This window comes from Myotis brandtii, unplaced genomic scaffold, assembly GCF_000412655.1.
Source record: "Myotis brandtii unplaced genomic scaffold, ASM41265v1 scaffold99, whole genome shotgun sequence".
Taxonomy (NCBI): Eukaryota; Metazoa; Chordata; class Mammalia; order Chiroptera; family Vespertilionidae; genus Myotis; species Myotis brandtii.
The window spans coordinates 2706590-2729830 of NW_005372121.1; the positions used below are offsets into that span (position 1 = coordinate 2706590).

Sequence of the window (23241 nt, forward strand, 5' to 3'; positions counted from 1 at the left end):
TATATATATATATATATGTGTGTGTGTGTGTGTGTGTGTGTGTGTGATATATATATATATTCCAAAATTATAGCCAAGGGCCATAAGAAAAGACTAAGCTTTCTTATTTAGGGGAAAGACTTAATATGCAAACAGATTATGTTCCAAAAGTGTATTTGTAGTATGTTTAGGAACTTGGGATGGATTTTCTTAGAGAATAAAATGTTCCTTAAACTGTTGACTAGGTTTCCAAACTAGCCTATAAATCTAGTTTATAATTAGCTGGAAATGAATATGTGTATAATAAAAGACAATTTTAAAAGCTATTGCAGTGCTAAATTTAAAGAGGAAACATAGAGGTAGCACTTGAAGGGCAAAGCATGTTTAATTAGATTATGAGAAAATGGATAGAGATTTGTAGATACTGTAGTATGTATACTTTCAGTGAACTGAGAAAGATGTATTAATAGTGCTATATTTATATTATTAGCTATAACTAAAACCCTTTTCTGGCTCACACATAATAAATAGGAAAAAGTTATTTTTTCTTGTATAATTAAATAATATTTGGGGAAAATGGCAAGTAGAAAGGTTACTTGAAGGACGCGTGTGTGTGTGTGTCCATGTCCTCAAATAATTTTTAGTGTTAATACCAACTCAACTCTGATTTTACAGCTGAGAAAATTGAGGCACCCAAAGATACTAACTTATCGTAATTAATTTAGCTAGTAATTTCAGAGCCAGTGCTAGAGTAATCAGACCTTTCACTACGTTGTAAACTTCTGGAGGGCAGGGACTATTTCTTCATATCCCTCTTAGTACCACACATGGTGGTGCTGAGTAAAAATTGACTGGAATGATGAACAAGGTGACTTAAGTTTTTCTAGATAATTCTAATATGACAAACTTGCTAGCTAACTTGGGTTGATCTCTCTCTCTCTCTCTCTCTCTCTCTGACACACACACACACACACACACACACACAAGTAGACAGTTTACAAGGGGAGCACATTCTAAAATGTGTTTACCCAAGTGTGATGGATGGACGAGCAGCATTGGCATCACCAGAGAGTGTGCTGGAAATGCAGACACTCATGCTCTGGCCAGTTAGTTCAGTGGTTAGAGCATCAGCTTACTTACCAAAGGGTCGTGGGTTCAATTTCCGGTCAAGGATGCGTGCTACCTTGGTTGCAGGTTTGATCCTCTGCTCCGCTGTGTTCGGGAGACAACCAATCAATGTGTCTCTCTTAAAAAAAAAAAAAAAAAAAAGGAAATGCAGACACTCAGGCCCCACCACAGACATACTGAATCTGAATGATCCCTTGGTGGTTCACATGCATAGGAAAATTTGAAAAGCACCATTAAAGTCCCTCACAGAAGGAAGAGAGCAGAGGAAGATTAATAGAAAACAATTTTTAAAGACTCTTCCTATTTTCAATCCAGGGAAGTTGGTTGTTATCTGAAAAGGGCTCAGGATGAATGAGAGGAGGAAGTTACCAACAGCTACTTTTATGTTTCAGGTGTTTTTTAAAATGGGTAGAAATTTTGCCCTTGCCGGTGTGGCTCAGTTGGTTGATTGTCATCCTATGCACCGAGGTCATGGTTTGATTCCAAGGTTGCAGGCTCCATCCCCACTAAGGGGTGTGCAGGAGGCAGCCAATTGATGTTTCTTTAGCTCCCTCTCCCTTCTTCTCTCTTTCTAAAATCAATGAAAACATTTCTAAAACAGGTAGACATTTTATTTTTCTGCAGCGGTACATACATAGCTATGAATAACCATTTTTTTTCATCTTTTTCAGTTCTGTAAAGCTGGATATTTTTGCCTAAACATTACTCTGAGTGAATGAATGAATTTTGTAGATTCATTCTTAGTTATGCCTTTCTCATATTCTGCTTCATTAGGTCTTTAAAAGACATTGAAATATATGCACAACTCTGTTTCAAAAACAGTTTTTCTTTTAAAAAAAGTTGTTCTTTGATCAGAATGTTGTCATTTAGCCTTGTTTCCTTACAGTTGGAATGTTAAAGAAATTCATCAGGCTGCTGACTATCTCAAAGTGGAAGAGGTGGTCACTAAATGTAAAATAAAGATGGAAGATTTTGCTTTTATTGCTAATCCCTCTTCTACAGAGATATCTAGTATTACTGGAAACATTGAATTGAATCAACAGACTTGTCTTCTTACTCTACGAGATTATAACAGTCGGGAAAAATCAGAAGTGTCTACAGATTTAGTTCAGGCAAACCCTAAACAAGGGGCTTTAGCAAAGAAGTCATCTCAAACTAAAAAGAAGAAGAAGGCCTTCAACTCCCAGAAAACAGGGCAGAATAAAACAGTGCAATATCCCAGCAACATTTTAGAGAATACATCTGTTGAATTATTCCTAGATGCAAATAAACTGTCCACACCTGTAATTGAACAGGTTGCACAAAGAAATGATAATTCTGAACTTGAGTTGACATCAGTTGTGGAAAATACTTTTCCAGCCCAAGATATTGTGCAAACTGTTACAGTGAAACGGAAACGTGGAAAATCACAGCCAAACTGTGCTCTGAAAGAACACTCTATGTCCAATATAGCCAGTGTCAAGAACTCTTATGAGCTGGAGAGCTCTGGGGAAGAGCTGGATCAGAGGTATTCCAAGGCCAAGCCAATGTGTAACACATGTGGGAAAGTGTTTTCAGAAGCCAGCAGCTTGAGAAGGCACATGAGAATACATAAAGGAGTCAAACCTTATGTTTGCCACTTGTGTGGAAAGGCATTTACCCAGTGTAACCAGCTGAAAACACATGTAAGAACTCATACAGGTAAGAATGATTTATGGGAGGTATAATTGTTTGTATACTGTAACTGAAATAAAACTTTTAAGAGAGAAGGCATTAATATACAGTGTTGACTGTGATTAAAATTTGATATATACTTGTATTCAATTCATAAAAGTATTTAAGATGTTAAAGTGTTGAAAATTTCTTTGTAATTGTGAGCAAGTATTTTTTTTATTTTTTTTTAATTGTTTTAGTGCTTAAAGTATGTGAGCAAGTATTTAATGGCTATTTATTTTATTGTAACTGATACTCTAGTCTTAATACATGAGCTCTTTATACCATTTTCCCTCAGAGTTAAAAATAAGCATAAATTTGGGTTTAGCTTACTAAGTATTAACAAAGATTTTAAAACTGATAAAGAGAAATAAAAGTAATTACAACTCAGGTCAATTCTCAGATTTTGCTAACACATCTCACCACCTGCTTCCTAGACTTTGTCAACTTCTGAATGTTTATTAGCATTACACAATATTTCTTTCTCAGCATCTACATTTTCCTTTATTGGTACACTTAGATTTGTAGGGTTTTTTTTTTGTTTTGTTTTTAAATATATTTTATTGATTTTTTACAGAGAGGAAGGGAGAGGAATAGAGAGTTAGAAACATTGATGAGAGAGAAACATCGATCAGCTGCCTCCTGCACACCCCCTACTAGGGATGTGCCCGCAACCAAGGTACATGCCCTTAACCAGAATCGAACCTGGGACCCTTCAGTCTGAAGGCCGACGCTCTATCCACTGATCCAAACCGGTTAGGGCAGATTTGTAGTTTTTCAGATGCAATGTGTATTTCTCTCATTGATCACTTTTCACTATTATGAATTAAGAAACACTAATCTCTTTTAACTCTACTGTTGATTTCAATAAATCTGGGAGAAGAGATCCTATTTGCTTTTTTACTTCTAGTAATTTGACATTTTTTGAATACTGAAACTAGTTCTGTTGGACTCTTGAAAGTTTATGATTTAAGCAACTAAAACAGAGTATTTCTTTCTAAATATAGATTTTACTTCTTCTTTTAGGTGAGAAGCCATACAAATGTGAATTGTGTGATAAAGGATTTGCTCAGAAATGCCAGCTAGTCTTCCATAGTCGCATGCATCATGGTGAGGAAAAACCCTATAAATGTGATGTATGCAATTTACAATTTGCAACTTCTAGCAATCTCAAGATTCATGCAAGGTAAAAAACAAAACCAAAAAACGTTTGATCTTTGAGTCTGTCATTCACCATAGTCTTATGAATTGACTGCTGTATTAGAATTCAGTACAGTTAACTTCTAAAGGTGGCTCCGCCATACAGTATCCTTAGCACAGTCAAGGAACCACAAGGAAACTGTGGTGACTGGAGGGAAATAAGATCAGAATGGCATTAAGGTGTCCAGATGGTGTACAGTTTTATAGGCCATTATAAAGCTTTTATTCTTGAGATTGAGAAGTAAATGATGTGATGTTGCTTACTGTTTAAGAGGATCATTCTGGCTGCTATATTTGGAAAAGATTATAGGATTGAAAGAGTAGAAGCAAATTTACCAGTTAGGAAGCTCTAGGTAAAACCCAAGTGAGAATGATGCTGGTCAGCTAGAGGTAGCAGTGGTCAGATTCTGGATATATTAATAAATGTGAGACAAACAGAATTTGCTGCAGATTGGATGTGGGGCATGAAAGGAAGGAAGGGAAGTTGGGAGGAGGGGAGAGAAGAAGGAAGGAAGAAAGATCAAAGATGATGTTGACGTTTTGAGCCTGACCACCTGAAAAGATGGAATTCCCATTAACTGAAATAGAGAAAATTTGTGGATAGAGGATTTTAAGCAGGAGTACAGGAGTTGTTAGAGTAGAATTCTGAACATGTTAAATTTTAGATGGCTATTAGACATCTGAATGGAGCTATACAATACAGTTGGTTATCTAAGTCTGGAATTCAGGGTTTGATCTGAAGATATAAATTTGAGAGTCATCAACATATAGATAGTATTTAAAGCCATACACTGTATGAAGTCACCAAGAGAATGAATGTGGATAGAAAAGGGATCAAAGGACTGATGTTGTGAGACACACTAAGAGTTCTGGGAGATGGACAAGAACTAGCAAAGGCGACTAGGAGGGACCAGCCAATATAAGAGAAAAACCAGAAGAGTGGGTTGCCCCAGAATCCAGGTGAAGAAAATTATTCCAGAGGGGAGTGATTTCTTTGTCATATTGTGATGATAGGGAGATGAGACAGAATTGACTTGGACTTAGGAAAGTGAGAGGTCAGCAGTCAGTGCTTCTGACGAAAGCAATGTGTTAGTAGAGGCTAGTAGAGAAGAGATCAGTAGGGAAGAAATGAAAGAATAGTTGGAGACTCAAGTTTTTGATAAGTGGGAGAGAAGTGGAGGAGCAAGTAAGGTCAAGGGTCTTTTTTAAGATGGGAGACATCAGTATATTTATATGCTACAGTCCAATGGGGTAGGAAAAATGGATGATGTAACATGAAGGAAAATGCAGGGGGATGGTATCTTAACTATACAAATGCGAGTAGTTGGATTCAGGTGAACTGTCACCTTCAGAATTAACAAGAAGGAAAGCAAACTATATAGGTACAGATCTCTGTAGGTAGAGAGATGTGATAGTGGAAATTTTATGATTGCTTAAATTTTTCTCGGTGGAATAGGAAGCAAAGAAATCAGCTAAGGGTGAGGATGGTGAGGAGGTGCTGAAGGTTTGAGGAAAGAGTTTTGAAGAGTGAGTGAATGGACAAGGAAAAATAATTGCCTGAAGAATTAGGGGCGCACTTGACAACCATGTAAAGATTATGGCAAAACTTGTTGACCTCTCTCAGAACTGATATTTTGATAACAACCAAACCATTGAACCTATTGGTTTAAAGTTCATGTAATTGGTCTGTTAAGATGAAATGAACTAAAATACTATATGAAAAATGCTCCACATTGTTTTACTTATTAGCATATAACTTTATATTTATTTACTAATAGGAAGCATAGTGGAGAGAAGCCATATGTCTGTGATAGGTGTGGACAGAGATTTGCCCAAGCGAGCACATTGACCTATCATGTTCGTAGGCATACTGGAGAAAAGCCTTATGTGTGTGATACTTGTGGGAAGGCATTTGCTGTCTCTAGTTCTCTTATCACTCATTCTCGAAAACATACAGGTAAGAATTTGATGTGGAGAGCCTGTTTAAAATAATGAAAGTTGTAAATAAAAGAAAAGGGGAAGCTGAGCCTTTACTGAAAGTAGATTAGACTTTGTAGTTGTATATCTGTTGTGTTTGTGCTTTTTGAAGCTTTTTATGCTTATGATTTTTAGATAACTATTAGATATAAAAACACTTATTTTCTAGAATAATAAATGGTGACATTTTTATCATATAACATATACATTAAAATCAGATAATTTTGACAGTATATAAACTTGAATATTTTGTGACCTTAGAAAAACTCCTTAGCCTCTTGAAGTTTCATTTCCCTTGGATAAACCTATAGAGTGAAATTAGGGGGTAGTGGTGGGTTTGGGTAGAACATTGATTTTATAACTTCTTAGGACTTTTCTTATACAGACATTCTAATATTTGCAAATTAAACAGATACTTTAAATGTGAAGTATCAGTTTTGAAACAAATCTTATTCAAAGGTTTTCATTTTTATAGGCTATATTTTTAACAGATTTTTTCTAAATTTTATTCCTCTTTAATAATATAGTACATAGCAAGAATTGAAATATGGATTGATGAATTGACATGTTTTTAATCATATCAAAATCTAATTTCTTGCCTGATTCTAGCTACTAGAACAGGGGTGGGCAAACTTTTTGACTCGAGGGCCACAATGGGTTCTTAAACTGGACTGGAGGGCCGGAACAAAAGCATGGATGGAGTGTTTGTGTGAACTAATATAAATTCAAAGTAAACATCATTACATAAAAGGGTACGGTCTTTTTTTTTTTTTTAGTTTTATTCATTTCAAACGGGCCGGATCCGGCCCGTGGGCCGTAGTTTGCCCACGGCTGTACTAGAAGGACATTTGCAGAAATAAAGTTTTATTAGATCAAAAGCATCAGGTTACATGAACAGTATAACATAATTACTAATATTCATTTCAGTTGGATCACAGTGAAAATACCTCTAAAATACATTATAAAGAGGTTTTAATTTTAATATTTTAAAACAGCTTACTTTAGATTATTGTAATTAATATATATTATATTGGTATAGTACACCACTTCGCTATCTTTTATTTTCCATCTAGGTGAAAAACCATACATATGTGGTATTTGTGGGAAAAGTTTTATTTCCTCAGGAGAGCTCAACAAACACTTTCGATCCCATACAGGTCTGTGTTTAGGGAGAATGTATTATTTTTTGTTCTCTCTAATTTCTTTTTATGTAAACCTTGACTTTTAAGCCATTGTGGACTATATAATATATAGTTGTACTTTTCAGTAATATTTTAATGCATAAATATCACCTTTTCATTGGCTTACTTTTTTAGTTGTTTGGAGTGAAATAAATTTGGTTGAGAATCGTGTAGATTTTCTAAGAGGTATGCCAGATAATAGTTTTTTAAGTGATTTGGATTTAATTGCACAGATATACCAATAAATGAAAAGGAATCAGTAATAGATAACATTTTCTTGTTAAACATTGTTCAGCAAGTTTTAGGAATAAATTTTAATATTGGAATGTTTATTGTAAAAGGTAGTAAGTGGTTATTGTAAGTTGTATGAAGAAAATATTAAATGTAAAAAAAGTATTAAAGGAAAAGGCCACTTTGAAAATGTGCTGTTCTGACTTTTTCTTTTTAAAAATTACCCCTCATAATTTCTGTTTAGAATAGTGTGAACACTTAGGAAACATTTAATAAATTTGTTGTCAACTTAAAGCATCAGACAGTTCTTATTCCAAGAGAATTACAATTTTATAGCATTTTATTCTGTCAGGTTTTTTAAAGGATTTTCTAATTTGTAAAGGATTTTCTAATTTGAGAACAGAAACAATAATTATGCCCCCCCCCCCTCTATCTCTTAGCCAAGGTCTGGTATTTAATTGCACTCACTAAATGTCTGATAGAAATAAAAGAGTAAGTTTTTTGTTTTTGTTTTAGTTTAAAATTTCTGTTAATGAAAATGCTCAGTTTTCCCTAAAATGGGGAAAACTTTACATAAAGTAAAGGCATGCCTATGTGTATAGAAGTTTTTATTTCACTATATTAGAACCAGGTGATTAAAATGGTAATTTGAAACGAAATTTAAACAGTGTAGTAATGTTTGCCTTGTTTTCATGAGCATTAATATTTTTGTCTTAGCTTCTAAAATATTGAGGTTTTAAGCTTTTAACTTATTTTTCAGGAGAAAGACCGTTTATCTGCGAATTATGTGGAAATTCTTACACGGATATTAAAAATTTAAAGAAGCACAAAACAAAAGTTCATTCTGGTAAAGGCTCATGTTTTAAAAATTTGGTGCTTTCTCATATTGATTATAACAATTTAGATTTTTTAAAACTAGATACATATGAGGAAAGTAGCTTTATAATTTGTACATAAGTTCACTCTGAATTTCTTTTCATATTGATCTTGTAATAAATAATATTTAACTATTTTCTCCATTCAAAAATCTGATTTATGAACAGTTTCAAAAAGAAGGCATATATAAGTAAATGATGTATCACTATTCCGTTTACTAGAGTCTGGGTTGGCTAGAGTTTACTGTAGTTATATGAAGAGAGGGCCATCATGAACACAAATCCAGATATATATATGTATATGGAAATAAGGAAATGGAAAGCCCCAGACTACTATATAATATATAAAAATAAGAGAGCCAGAGTACAACATTTTAAACATATTGCTTAAAATGAATTCCTTGAAAAAGTTTCACTGTGCTTACCATTTTCTTCTGTTGTGATTAGAAACAAAACAAAACACCAGGCTTCTTCGGTGTATAGAAATGCTAGTGAGTCTTTGATAGGAAACATAAACATAAGGATTTAATTAGTAACATCTGAAGACTGCATTGAGCCATTAATTCCACAAAAATTAAGTACTTCTAACATACACATAACTTCAGGATATATGAAGTTGAACAAGTTGTAGTCTAATCTTCAAAGAACTTGCAACCTGGTATGGGAGACCAGAAATCTAAATAAATATGATTACAAGACAATATGCAGGCTATAATAGAGACACTAAGTGCTGAAGAAGAGATTAATTACTTCTGAGGTATTGGAAAGACCTAATCCTGGGAAACTTGCAGGACAGAGAAGAGTTAAGAGGATGGAAATGGGAAAGGAAGCGTTCATTCCAGGCAACATTGTGGAGAGAAACACTGGGACAGGAAAGTGGGAGCTATATTCTTGGTTGAACTGAAGAGTAGTCTGTAAGAACTGAGTTACTGAGTTACATTTTTATACAAGCAAATGCACAGTTTTGTCTAATAATAATAGTGAGATTGTAATCATGTCAATATTATGTGTATAGCTCTATTAGGTACTTTAGTCTAGTTGAGGATTCAAAGCATACCTAAGTTGAGTGTTACATAGTGATAAGAGAAACTAGAGGCCTGGGCCCTCAGCCTGGCCTGCGCCCTTGCCCTTTAGCAGTCCGGAGCCCTTGGGGGATGTCCAACTGGGGGATGTTCAGCTTGTGGCTGAGCGGCACTTCCCCTGTGGGATCGCACTGACCACCAGGGGGCAGCTCCTGCTTTGAGCTTCTGCCCCACCCCCTTGTTCTGCCGTTCATTCTATTTGCATATTACCCTTTTATTATAAAGGATAGCATGTCACAAGGCATTATATGAAACACAAATGAGTGGTAAAATAGATTAGAAGCAACTCATCCAGGACTAGAATAATTGTCCATTTTTATTAATTTTTAAAAAAAATGTATTTCTTTATTGATTTTAGAGAGGAAGGGATAGAAACATCAACGATGAGAGAGAGTCATTGATCGGCTGCCTCCTGCATGCCCCCCACTGGGGATCGAGCCCACAACCCCGGCATGTGCCCTTGCCGGAATAGAACCCGGACCTTTCACTCCGCAGGCCTATGCTCTATCCACTGAGCCAAACCGGCTAGGGCAATTCAGTTCATTTTTATTGTGGAGTTGTTGTTTGAACCTAGTCTCAAAGCCCATGTTGAACTTGTATAGATAACGAGGGCTATTCAACAAAAGAGAAGTAGCCTGAGTAAAGGTGTGGTGGTTGGAAGTTCTGGGAATGGTAAGGGTTTTGTTTTGTCTTTAAAGATAGTATAATTTTTTTCCTCTTCCATTTCAGGGGCAGATAAAATTCTAGATACTAGTATAGAGGATCATCCCTTAAGTGAACAAGATTCCATACAAAAAAGCCCTTTATCAGAAACTTTGGATGTGAAACCTTCTGATATGACTTTGCCACTAGCCCTTCCACTTGGGACTGAGGACCACCACATGCTTCTGCCTGTCACAGATAATCAGTCTCTGACATCAGACACATTGTTGAGGTCAACTGTGAATGGGTATTCAGAACCACAATTGATTTTTTTACAACAGTTATACTGACTTTGTGAGGATTATGGAATTGCTAAAACATCTCTGGTAGTAAACATAAACATCTCTGGTAAGGTGCGTATATTCATCGTAATTATCATTCATTTGAGTTGTGGCTATTATTCATTCACTGAAGTAAAGGCACCTGATGCTATATCTCATAACTGCAATGCTTGTTTTGAGTTTTGGCTTTTATGTCAGTAGCACTATTTTGGGTGGTTAAGTTTCCTTATCTTTTAGAGCTGCCTAAATTCCATTTTTATTTTGCATTTTAGACTTGCCTTTCATTTATTGAAGTGGAATCTGTCAATTTATATGATTCAGTTTTGACCTGTGGGACTTAAAATTTTTCTTCCCCTCAAAATTAAAGTAAAATCCATGATGGTATCAGCACAAGAGTATTGCTGTTACTAAGCTCCATAGGCCAATACATAAACAATGAGGGAAAAAATAAAATTTCATATTTCTGCCTAAGAAAATTTAGATACTGAATAAGAATTGTGCTATATCTCTATTAATATATTCCATTGGAGATAACTTTTTTAATGAAACGAAAAATATTTCTCTTAAAAGCTGGAAAAACTGTATATAAATTCTTGTTTATTTTAGAACTCAGTATTCTGGAGAAAACCAATGGTCAGTACCTTTGATTTGAGTTAACTGACATTATATTTTCAAAATAAATTTAAATAGCTATTTGGTATTTTTACTTTGTTACAAGACAGTTTCAAAATTTTATTCAGGTTATGTTTTAATAGGTTTCTAGATTATTGAAGATGAGGAAAATATACTGAGTTTTTAAATTTTTGAATAAGTTTCTCTTATACCTGTTGTGCACTTTTAAAATAGAAAATTCTAAAAAGAATTTTCTAAATATAAACTTAATGCATACTATAAATCACTTGGTTTCTGAATTTGATACATTATATTACATAGATTTAAGAAATTTAACTTCAGTTATAAGTACTAGTAAACACTTGAATTATCAGAAAGCCGGTTTATTAAACATTTTATATTTGAGTGTTCTATAAGTTTTGAGTTTGAAAATTTTATAAGAAACCACAACATTTGGTGGTGGTTTGTAGCTTCACAGTCACCCTTTTCCTTCCTAATGAATATAGAAAATCAGTATTATTCTGATATCTGCTACCACTCTTCCCCATTCTACTTTTCCCACACACTAGTATTGATTTATTTTACTGCCTGATCTTTGAACATTATCAGTTTCAGAGTCAGTTCCTATACCGCTCATCGAACACACCTTGGTGACATTATATTTTATTTCTGCCATACATTAGTTGTGGCTTGTTTTGGTTTTAAACTACATCTATAATAAAGTTAATGTGTTTTCTATTGGTATTGATTTCTTTGATTGTATTTTCTCTGGGGTCTTGGCCATAGGAACCAACTAGAGTACATAATAAAACTACTTAATTCTTGTGAACTGTAAAAATCGTCACCATTTCACAGCACACTCAGCATTTTTACAGTAAATTACCACCAATAAGATTGACTTAATTGAATTGAGTTTGAAATATGCCTTATATTTCCATCAAACATAGTATTTAATTATTTAAGAAATCTAGCTATGCATGTGTATTGACTTAATATACTGGGCTTAAATACAATTTATAGAGTTATAAAATGTTCAACTAATCTATTCTGGCTTAAATTCAATAGGAATTTATTGGAATGTGAAGATTTTAAAGAAAATTAAAAGACTCAGCCTCTTTAAGAAGTCTGCTGAAATGGAGAGGTTATATTTAATTCATCTCTTCATTAATTCAAGCATCTAATGAACAAAGTTTCTTTTTAAAAACACTACAATGATGTCATAATTCTAGGAGGGCAGTAGTTACCAAATTTCCTCTAATGTGATCATTAGCACTTTGCCTTTGCATAGATTAGCCTTCAGATTTATTATTTTTAGTATTACTGGATTGGAATTGTTATAGTTGATTTACTGTGCTTTTTTTAAAATCACATTATCTACTTTTAAAAATAATTTTATTTTAAATTGGATTGGCTTGATGCTCTTCCAGAATGACAGGTAAAGAAAGATTGAAAACTGAATTTCCTGTCTTGTCATTCTTCTCATAATGCCATCCTATTCTTTATCATAATATACATATATTTTAGTTGTATTTGCTATCATTCTGATAATCAAATGTGTCATTTTAGTTAAGTTCATCTTTAAATATGTCTACATAATGCATTGTTTTGAGAAAAATCTGTTCTTCATTATTTATTATTACTAAGTTTTTTAAAAAGTGTTTAGGATGCTGAAGATCTTACTGGGAAACATTTTTTAAGTTTTGTTTTGTTTGTATGAGACTTTTCCTACTGTATTGTTAGAAGTTAGACTTTTAAAAAAGAAACCATAGATTATATATAAAGGACTTTTTGCTGTTTTTAAATGATACTTGTTTTATGTTTAATTTCATAGGAGGATTTTGATAGACAAATTATAGAAAATTGTTTTATTTTTTTTCAAAAAGGGTTCTATCAGTTCTAATGCAATGATAGTTTACCACTTTTCTATATGTTTTAATTCTACAGAAATTGTGCAAATGAGTAGTTGAAATGTGCTCATATAAAGACAGTATACATGTATTCATGTTTTTAAATATCCAAAAATAATAGCTCTAACATTTGATGCATACAATAAACATTTATAGAATAATGATAGCCAAGTCCCATCGCACCCCACCTTACTTCTACTGAATCAAACAATCTTTGGAACATATCTGTGCTGGCAAAGCCTCACAGTTTATCTTAATCTATACTACACATTGAGAACTATTATCCTAAATATTTTTAATGTCCATCCTTTTGGAAGCATTTATTAATGAAGCTCTTCATATAACTTTCCATCTTTTACTCAGAGATTTTGAGTCTGTAGAACTTAGCTAGAAATACCACCAAGTAAAAAGAAATTATATTTTAATGCAATACCTGTAAATTCTACATTTTTACTCATTTATGAACTATATTGACATTTACTTATTGTAGTATTAATTTCTTTTTTAAAAATATTTTTATATATTTCAGAGAGGAAAGGAGAAGGAGAGAGAGAGAAACATCAGTGATGAGAATCATCAATCGATTGCCCCCTGCACACTCCCCTCACCCCCCACCGGGGATTGAACCCAAAGCCTGGACATGTGGTCCGACTGGGAATCAAACTGTGACCATAGGTTGATGCTCAACCATTGAGCCACATTGGCCGGGTGGAGCATTAATTTCTTGAGACAATAATATAGTTTACTCTTCTGTCTCTGCAGTCCCTGCCCCCTTTCATTCAAGAGAGATTTGGTATATTTAAGGAATTAAATAATTATATAAATTATCATACAGAAATGGGGATATTCAATTTCAAGAAGAATGGACTAAAACACCATGGTTGTGAACAGATATTTGGATTAAAATATTTGGCTAGTATTTCAAATGCTGGAAAATGAATGAAATTGTTGCCAGTGGGGCGAGTTCCTCATCCCCACCTGTTGCTCATGGGAATGGAATTCTTGTGATATCCTGAGAAAAAGAATTTTCTGAGACTCACATGGGAGGATGAAATATTGTAGAAAGCTTTATTTCTGTGGAATTACACCCCTGAGTTCCTAAGGTCCCATTTCCCTATGTCCCTTCAAGGAAGAAGTATAGCTGTGGCTTCAGTAGGGCTAACATAAAAGCCAGTATCCAGAGTCTCTGTTCCATATTAGGGCATCATCCAATCTTGCATCAGACTAGTTTAGTTTGTATTCCCAGCTGCAGTCTATCAGTCTATTTTATGTGGGGTCAGCATGGCCATGGGCCATGTGTCTATGGAGGGAATACAGGCAGGTGCAAAACCAAAGGAACCAGAGAGCCAAGAGCCACAAGTCAAGAGAGTCACAGGAGTGAACTCCTTTGGGGGTTTATGTATCCCCCAAATTTTCATGGGTGTAGTTGGCTCCACCATTATAACCAATGATTTCTGTTCCTAGATTTGATTGGCAAGTATCTTCCCTTGGTCACCCCAACTTCACTGCATATGTGTCCATCCTCCCTTTTGTCTATTCCCTTCCCCCAGTAACATGCAGGGGATGGGCCTGTGGTTCCCTGTGGAGTGTGAAATTGTAGTTTCCTGGTGAAGCTACCCAGGTGACATGCCTATAATATCTGACCTCCCTTTTGTTCTTTTTCTATTAATTAGCTAATTACAATGATATCAACATCATAAAGCTACAAAGATAAATAAGATAAATTCCACCCTTAAGTTTACAGTCAAATGGGAAAGACAAGCCTGAATATAACTAGCAATAAAATAAGTCAGAATGTGGGGTACTGCAGGGGAGGAAGGCGAGAAAGGAAATGTTGAGCAGTCAGGGAGTTGAATGGACAAAAAAAGGGCTGTTGCTCCCCTAGTTCTGAAAACAAGAGATGGCTGATGGGAGCCCTTTGCACACAGCTGACTGAGATAGGCAGAATGGAGAGAAAGTATGAAATGGGAATGAGATAGAAGTTCCACATGTCCAGCTCTATACCTATACCATCTTTTTTTGTTATACCATCTTTTTTGTTGTTAATCCTCATCCTAGGATATTTTTTTCCATTGATATTCAGAGACAATGGAAGGGAGGGGGATAGACAGAAACATTGATTGGTTGCCTCCCGCATGCACCCCAACCGAGGCCCAGGATCCAGTCTGCAACCAAAGTCCATGCCCTTAACTGGAATCAAACCCAAGACCCTTCAGTCTGCGGACCAGTCCTCTAACCACTGAGCGAAACCGGGTAGGCTTAGCTATACCTATACCATTTTACTTGCAAAGTCCTCTACCCTTAGCCTATGCAGAAGGAATGGAATTGGGTAGCCTGGTTCATAACCCACGCTCTCACGAAAACCGCAGTTGACTGCTGAAGGGCAGGGGCTAGACAGCCACATTTGTAACACATGATTCCATACCAAGACTACAGCTGCCTGAATACCTTACCAGTGGGAAACAGTTCTTAAGCCAGACTGAGCTAGTTAGGTTCTTTTTAAAAATATATGTTTTTATTGATTTTAGAGGGAGAAGGGAGAGGGATAGACAGAAATATTGATGAGAAAGACACATTGGTTGGCTGCCTCCTGTGTGTTCTTCCGCCCTCTCCCCCCACACAGCGAGGATCAAGCCTACAACCCAGGCATGTTCCCTGACTGGGAATCAAACTGGAGGACCTCTTGGTTCATGGGTCGGTGCTCAACCACTGAGTAACACCAGCCGGGCTACTTAGGTTCAATACATTTTTATTGATTTCAGAGAGGAAGGGCAAGGGAGAGAGAGGTAGAAATGATGATGATGATGTCTCAATGATGAGACAGAATCATTGATTGGCTGCCTCCTACACGTCCCCTATTGGGGATCGAGCCCTAAACCCAGGCATATGTGCTGACCGGGGATTGAACTGTGACCTGGTTCATAGGCCAATGCTCAACCATTGGCTGGGCAGGCTAGTTAGGTTCTTTCTCATAAATTTGAACTATGAAATTCTGAGACCATTACGTATACATATAAATAAAAGATCATTTATAACTGGCCCATGGTGAAGCAAGCCAAAAGAAACTGAAGAAGCAGAAAAAGCTGATTTGTAGAGCAAAATCAAGGGGATGAAATAGGTTTGCAGAACCAACTGAGGTCTGTGAGAGAGGAGTGGCCCGGGTTTCTAGCTTTTCAGGTCCATTCCTGGGACACAGCCATGCTTCATTTCCTTATCTTTGGATTCCAGTGAGTTTTGCCTGATACATCCTTATAGTAAATCCCCTTGTTCTTTTATTTTAAAGTTTTAAGTACTTTTTTTTTTTTTATTTCAGAGAGAGGGAAAGAGAGAGAGAAACATCAATGATAGAGAAGCATTGATCGGCTGCCTCCTGCATGCTTCCTACTGGGGATCGAGTCTACAACCTGGGCATGTGCCGTGACGGAATGGAACCGTGTGACCTCATGGTTCATAGGTTGATGTGGAACCAATGAGCTGCCCCATTCGGGCATAATTCCGCTTTTTCTTAAAAAGGCTTGAGTCAGTTTCTGTTCCTTGCAGTTAGCTTAAGACACCTAAGTTTTGATCCTTAGTGACTGGGGTGGTGTTGCCAAGAACATAAATGAAAGAGAAAACTCTTATTGTGGATTTACTGAATTTGACTGGAGGTGAGATATCCACGGGAAACCAGCAGTAGTTGGAAATGGGGCCTGAAACCCAGTAGAGGTGAAACTAGAGAGACAGATCTTGCAGCATACGACTAATTATTGTGATAGAAGTGATCAAGGCAGCCTTGGGAGTTGGTACAGAAGAACAAAAGATGAGGACAAAATATTGGGAAAATGCATTTCAAGAATTTGCCAAAGACAAAAGGAGATGGAAAGTAGTAACAAAAAAGTGATGGTTCAAGCTGGTCACATGGTAAAGAGAAATTAAATAGGATGCCAGTCAAAAGCAACATTGGGTTGGGTAATTGGAGTAGAAGCCAGGTGGATGTAGTTTGAGTAGTAGATAAGACATAATGAATACTATTTAGTTTGAAAAGCAGAGTGTGTGGCACAAACAAGATCATTATTTTACCAAATATCTAAAAAAGTATAAATCACTTTGTTCATTTTTTTCCCAAATTTTAAACATTGTAAAATGAGTATAATATAATTTACAGCACTGTAATACAAAGCTGTTTCTGAGCTGGATCTTCAAAGATTGCTAGGAGGAAAATGGAAGGAAACTTAAGACACGTATATGGTTGCAGATTTACTCATTACAGTTCACATGTGCAGAGGAAGTGGAGTTTTCCTATAGAACTTCCATATCATTCCTCGTGAGCTCCCACCAGTGGGAAGTCTGGGAAAAAAATAATTTTTAGTCCTAACCGCTTTAAAATCGAGCCTTATATAAAGGGGATATATAGTTTATAATATCTTGTTAATGCTTAAACTCTTGGAATATTGCAGTCTTATTTCTGCTCTTTCTCTTAAATGGGATCCAGATATATGGGGGAGGGAGCTTCATATGACACAGTGGCATCAAGGAAGTCAGTGTCTTCAGCTCTTCCATTCTCTGGGCATCTTGCTGGCCTCTGGTGCCCTGAGCAACAGCTGGTAAATTGTGTGATCAGGTTTTTCCGACGAGCCTGGTCGGAGCCCTCAGTAGTTCTTGGCTGCGCTGACCTCACCTAGGTTTTCTTAGGTATGGAGAACTCTGAGACTTCTGCAACTCTCAAGCAGTCCGGTTGCAGGTTACCTCACTGCGGGCTCCTGGTAAACCTATTTGCTTCCCCATCAGCTACCTTCTGAGTCTCCTCTTGGGAGAATGTGGGAAGTTAGTGGGACATCTCCATAGCACACAAGAACAGAAAGAGGCCTGGAAAAGCATTAGTGCTAAGGGTTACTTGACTGTGTCCTAGCCTTAGAGGCTGTCTTTCCAGAATGCAGTAGACTCGTCTACTGCCCAGCATATTCTAGAATATTTCAGTGCAATAAAAGATGGGCTACTGCTACATTAAACAACATAAATGAACCACACTAATCTAATGTTGAGCAAAAGAAGTCAGATACAAAACGTATACACTATTTGATGCCATTTATTTAAAATTATTGAACAGGCAAAATTACTCTGGTGTTAGAAGTCAGTATAGTGGTTGTCTATTGGAAGAGGTTTGGAGGCACTTGGGGGAAGCTTGTGATTTACTGTCTTTATCTGTGTCATAGTTAACATAGGTGGGTAACTTTGTGATCGTCTAGCTATTCACTCAAGATTTTTGTACTTTTCTGTATGATTGCTATACGTCTATTTAAAAGAAATATATAATTTTTTTCTTTTAAATTGAAGAATGCGAAAACCAGAGCATTGGTTTTTAAACTGTAAAGAGGTGAAAGGTGACCTGGATTGTAAAAATGCAGACTCTACAGGCTGCTTAGAAACTTTTGATTCAGTAGGTCTGACTCTGAGAATCTGTATTTTAAACATTTGTCCCAGGTGATTCTGATGCTTCACACTTTTTAAAAATGCTGATTTAGTATCTGTAGTTTGACAAACTGATCACTCTCTGGACAGATGTTCAAGTGTAAGAAGTTTGTCATAATATATTTTTAAAAAATATTTTTATTGATTTCCAGAGAGGAAGGGAGAGGGAGAGATAGAAACATCAGTGATGAGAGAGAATCCTTGATTGGCTGCCTCCTGCAGGCCCCCTGCTGGGGATCGAGCCCACAACCCAGGACCTTTATTTCTGCAGACCAACACTCTATCCACTGAGCCAAACCGGGTAGGGCAGAAGTTTGTCATATTGAGTTTATTGGATCTTTATAGGAGTAGTATTTCCTCACGAACTTAATGTTTTCCAAATGTAATAACAGTTTTAAATGTATTTTTTCCTATAGCATGATTTTTAAAAATATATATATTTTATTGATTTTTTAGAGAGAGGAAGGGAGAGGGATAGAGAGCTAGAAACATTGATGAGAAAGAAACATCGATCAGCTGCCTCCTGCACACCCCCTACTGGGGATGTGCCCGCAACCAAGGTACATGCCCTTGACCAGAATTGAACCTGGGACCCTTCAGTCCACAGGCCGACGCTCTATCCACTGAGCCAAACCGGTTAGGCCCTATAGCATGATTTTATTGCACTTACTGAAATCTGTAGTTTTTCAAATTTGATTAGAAAACAAAAATTTTATTCAACTTCCTATTGCATTTTTAAATTATTACAGAACCACTGTGACTTTCCTGGGACATACAGCTTTTTAGATACAGATGTTTAGTTCTGGATCTGTTCAGCATGTAATAATGTAAAAGCACTTTGTAAAACCAATTAGTTTTTATATATGCACAAGAGAAATATTAAAATGGAAAGAAAAGTTTTCAAACATGTAGAGAAGAACTTTGCCACATAAGGTTTGATAAAATTTAATAACCAAGAGTAAAATCAGTAACTAGTAAAATCAGTCAGTATAAGTGTCCAGATATATTCTGTGGTCTGTACAGTTTCACTTATTCCATTTTAAACATTTGTTGACAGCACCAATGGAAGGTCATATCTAAAATTCCATTACCAGTGCTTGCTTCGGCTGCACATATACTAAAATTGGAACGATACAGAGAAGATTAGCATGGCCCCTGCGCAAGGATGACACGCAAATTCGTGAAGCGTTCCATATTTAAAAAAATAAAATTAAAAAAATTCCATTACCAGATGTGGTAGTTTCCTTAAATATAACCTATAAACAATATTTACCTTTAAAAACACACACACACACCTTGCCCCTGGCAAGTGTGGCTCAGTGGTTGCAGGTTAGATTCCCAGTCAAGGGCACATACCTAGGTTGCAGGTTTGATCTCTTGCTCTGGTCGGGATGAGTGCAGGCGGCAACCAGTTAATATGTCTCTCTTACATCGATGTTTCTCTCTCTCCCTCACCCATCTTCTTTTCCAGTCGCTTAAGAAAAAAAAAAAATCAGTGGAAAAAATACCCTCAGGTGAGGATTGACCAAAAAATAAAATAAAAACCTAAAAATCCATTTCATACATTTTGTTACTAACAAAAACCATTGGGTGTGTATTTATCAACCAATTCCAGATGTTTTAAGATTTTGTTTCTCAGCAACCCAATAGCAATCATCTGCCCTAGATGATTCAAATTCATCTCTCTGAAAGCAGGAAAATGCATTTCTTAAGGCATTTAGGTCTTTTCTGCTCAATGACTCTATAACATTACATGAAAATAATGCCTGATACAATTTCTTCAAATGTTCTTCCCATTTTATAACCACCACCATCACCATTTTCACCCCTTCTGTTGCCCCCTACCCCCTTCCCAGGGAGTATGGAAAGATGGTATTAGGTGCTGTATATAAGGAAAGACCTGTTAAACTTTAAAAGTAATGAAATAGTAGGGGATATTTATCTTAATTGTTTAATTTAATGAAGGAATGGGCAGTGGGTGATATGTCTGGGTTTTTTTGTTTTGTTTTTGTTAATCCTCATCTGAGGATATTTTTCCATTGATTTTTAGAGAGAGAGTGGAAGGAAGGGGGAAAGACAGACAGAGACACATCGATCAGTTGCCTCCCACACAGGCCCTGACCTGGGCCAGTGATGGAGCCTGCAACCAAGATACATGCCCTTGACCAGAATTGAACCCAGGACCCTTCAGTTTGCAGGCTGACGCTCTATCCACTGAGCCAAACTGGCAAGGGCTCTGTGTTTTTTTTAATGTTAAATTTTTAGAGTACAGCTGTGATTTGAGGAATTCACAATACTTTAAGTGAACGTCAATACTTGGGACAACTGTAAAGTTGACCACTACCTTTTATTCTAATCCATTCTCAACATTTAGAGACAGACTTATTTTCTTTTAGACTGCAGAACCTCAGCTTAATTTAAAGTACCTTTTAAAATCTGTTCACATACTTTTTTCTCACTTTGCCTGGCTTGAGCAGTAATAAATCATTCAAATTAAGCAGCCTCTTTTTGGTTTGTAAGGATTCATAAGTTTGTGAATATAGGTCTCTAATTGAAGGATCCTAGTGTCAATTGCCTCTTCATAGTAATCTTAATTTGAAAACAAGATCCACTACAGGCAACAGTCATTATTTGCCATCAAATCATTAAAATGTTACTGGCAAAAGAGAGAACTATGTTAAAAGAGAATTATCTTAAAGAGAGTAAGATAGAACTCCAAAAGAGAGCTGTCTTAAAAAGCTCACTGGTAGCACTGGCGTGTTTGGGAAGTATACTTCTATATGTATTTGTATATGTGTATATTTATACCTATTTGCCTGTATCTGTGAGATTGTATCAACACCCATCTGTAATACCTAAATAAGACATATAAAATGCTTTTCAACCCCTAAACCCCTTGGAATTCCCTGAGAATCTGCTACCTGAAACCTTTTTACCACTTCATGACAACCTAGAGTTAGCATACCTATAATGACCTTTTCTTGTATGCTATTTTACTACTTGGTTATATTTTCTTTACAAAAAGTTCCTTGATTTCTTTCTCCAGGGTATAAAAATTGTAGTCTCTATTTTGTAAAATTTCCTTTTAAAAATTGCACTACTCAGTTTTTTCATAATGGATAGTTTAATATAGCCATATCTTTTACATATTTGATAAAAGTAATTTGTCCTAATTTACGAAATGGGCAATAAAATGTTCATCTCTGTGAATATAATAAGTCAAATGTGTGAAAATTATTTTAGAGCTGTTTGTCATAGCTGTTGGCCTACTGGTACAAGGCTGAAACCGGCATTAGATGAGTGGCTGGAAGCTTCTCCATAAGTTGGTGTCCAGTAGTAGTGCCTTTTAAGGCCATTGGAGACTTCTGAAAGATACACACGTCCATCCACCTCATACGGCTGCACATCGGTATCGTCTGGTTTTAGACGGCCCATTTTAATTAAGTTTGAATATGCCTAATATTTTTAAGAAAAGAAAAACTATATCATTAAGAAAATAGTTTATTCATTTTACAGTACTTAAATTGGCTGTGCTAATTTGCAGTTTATAATAAAATATTCTGAATAACATTGCTGAATTTTTATACTTTCTAGGTATTGTAATTAGGTTTTTATTCATTTAATTTCACACAATGAAATTAAAATTTTGTAAAACATTTCTAATATATTAGGAGCTTTTTTTTTTTTTTTTTTTTTTTTTTTAAATAACTCCTAGAGCTACCAATTCTCTGTACACCACTTTTGTGGACTGAAAAGTCCCATGGTAAAAAATGTCAAGTCCCACAGAGGTTCTTAAATGAAGGAGGAGGGCTATTGTATATGTCCTTGAAGATCTGATGATAACCAGGGACCCATTTCTCAGAAAAATTAAGCACAGATTTTATCTTATAACTATACGGAGTTCATGAACTTGCTGAAACTAATCTACGGATTTAGGCTAAGAGATAATCCCCATAGTATTAGATGCTGGCCTGGCTGGCTGCCTAATTATATCTTCATTGTAGAAATTACTTTGCATATTGCTTATGGATCATTGGTATCTGTGTAAGGGTGTTATACAAGCGTGTTAAACTGGTTTGTCAGTAAGGTTGCAATTATAGAGAAAGGCAAATTTAGACAGTAAAAGATTTTAAAGTCTAGCTGCTTTCTGCTTTAGCTTGTCATTATTAGTTGTAAACTCAACTTAGCTTCTAGTATGTGATCTTTATATTCATACTAGAGGCCTGGTACATAAAATTCATGCACAGGAGGGGGGTTGGTGGTATCCCTCAGCCCAGCCTGCACCCTCTCCAATTTGGGACCCCTTGGAGGATGTCCGACGCTGGTTTAGGCCCAATCCCAGTCAGACATCCATCTCACAATCAGGGACTGCTGGCTCCTCACCGCTTGCCTGCCTGCCTGATTGCCCCTAACCGCTTCTGCCTGCCAGCCTGATCCACCCCTAACCACTCCCCTGCCAGCCTGATTGACGCCTAATAGCTACCCTGCCGGCCCGATCGCCCCCAACTGCCCTCCCCTGCTGACCTGATCGCCCCCAACTGCCCTGCCCTGCAGGCCTGCTCGTCCGCATCTGCCATCCCCTGCCGGCCATCTTGTGGTGGCCATCTTGTGATGATGTTGCACGATGTCACCTAGGCTTTTATTATATAGGATGTAGCACTTGATATCTTGCTATTTCAATCAAACTTTCCAGTAGCTAATTTTTAGGACTTAATGTTAAAATTTATCAAAACTTATAGCGCCTCACTCTACTTTGTAATCATTCCTAATGCACTTGTAAACAATGTAAATAATTATCTCTCTATATATAAAAAAAGGAAATATGCAAATTAGGCCAGGACACAGTAATGGGTCACGACCAGGCAGGAGGAGGTTGCGCACACAGGTGAGGCCCAGAGCAGAGACGGAGATGGAGACAGAGATGGGGCTGGGAAGCCGCCGAGACC

At 36.3% G+C, this 23241-nt stretch overlaps 2 protein-coding genes across 9 annotated transcripts in view; one reads left to right on the forward strand and one right to left on the reverse strand.

Moving 5' to 3' along the window:
* MYNN (myoneurin) overlaps positions 1-12742 on the forward strand; it is a 19409-nt gene extending 6667 nt beyond the window's left edge. Inside the window, exons 3-9 of one of the 4 annotated variants that reach the window (XR_001360659.1) lie at positions 1994-2787; positions 3826-3985; positions 5778-5956; positions 7050-7133; positions 8149-8235; positions 10075-10400; positions 12006-12742. Coding sequence is in view for 3 of the 4 variants with exons in the window: in XM_005886551.2 (XP_005886613.1) it covers positions 1994-2787; positions 3826-3985; positions 5778-5956; positions 7050-7133; positions 8149-8235; positions 10075-10337 (1567 nt within the window). In the remaining variant the exon portion in view is untranslated. Of the gene's footprint in view, positions 1-1993; positions 2788-3825; positions 3986-5777; positions 5957-7049; positions 7134-8148; positions 8236-10074; positions 11685-12005 lie in introns of those variants that run through there. The other 3 variants (XM_005886551.2, XM_005886553.2, XM_014533584.1) reach the window with 3 other exon arrangements.
* An 8665-nt stretch (positions 12743-21407) lies between these two features.
* LRRC34 (leucine rich repeat containing 34) overlaps positions 21408-23241 on the reverse strand; it is a 20984-nt gene continuing 19150 nt past the window's right edge. For all 5 annotated transcript variants that reach the window (XM_014533589.1, XM_014533587.1, XM_005886557.2 and 2 more), the window contains one exon: positions 21408-21751. In XM_014533589.1, the coding sequence (XP_014389075.1) occupies positions 21548-21751 (204 nt within the window). In that variant the 3' untranslated portion in view covers positions 21408-21547. The remainder of the gene's footprint in view (positions 21752-23241) is intronic.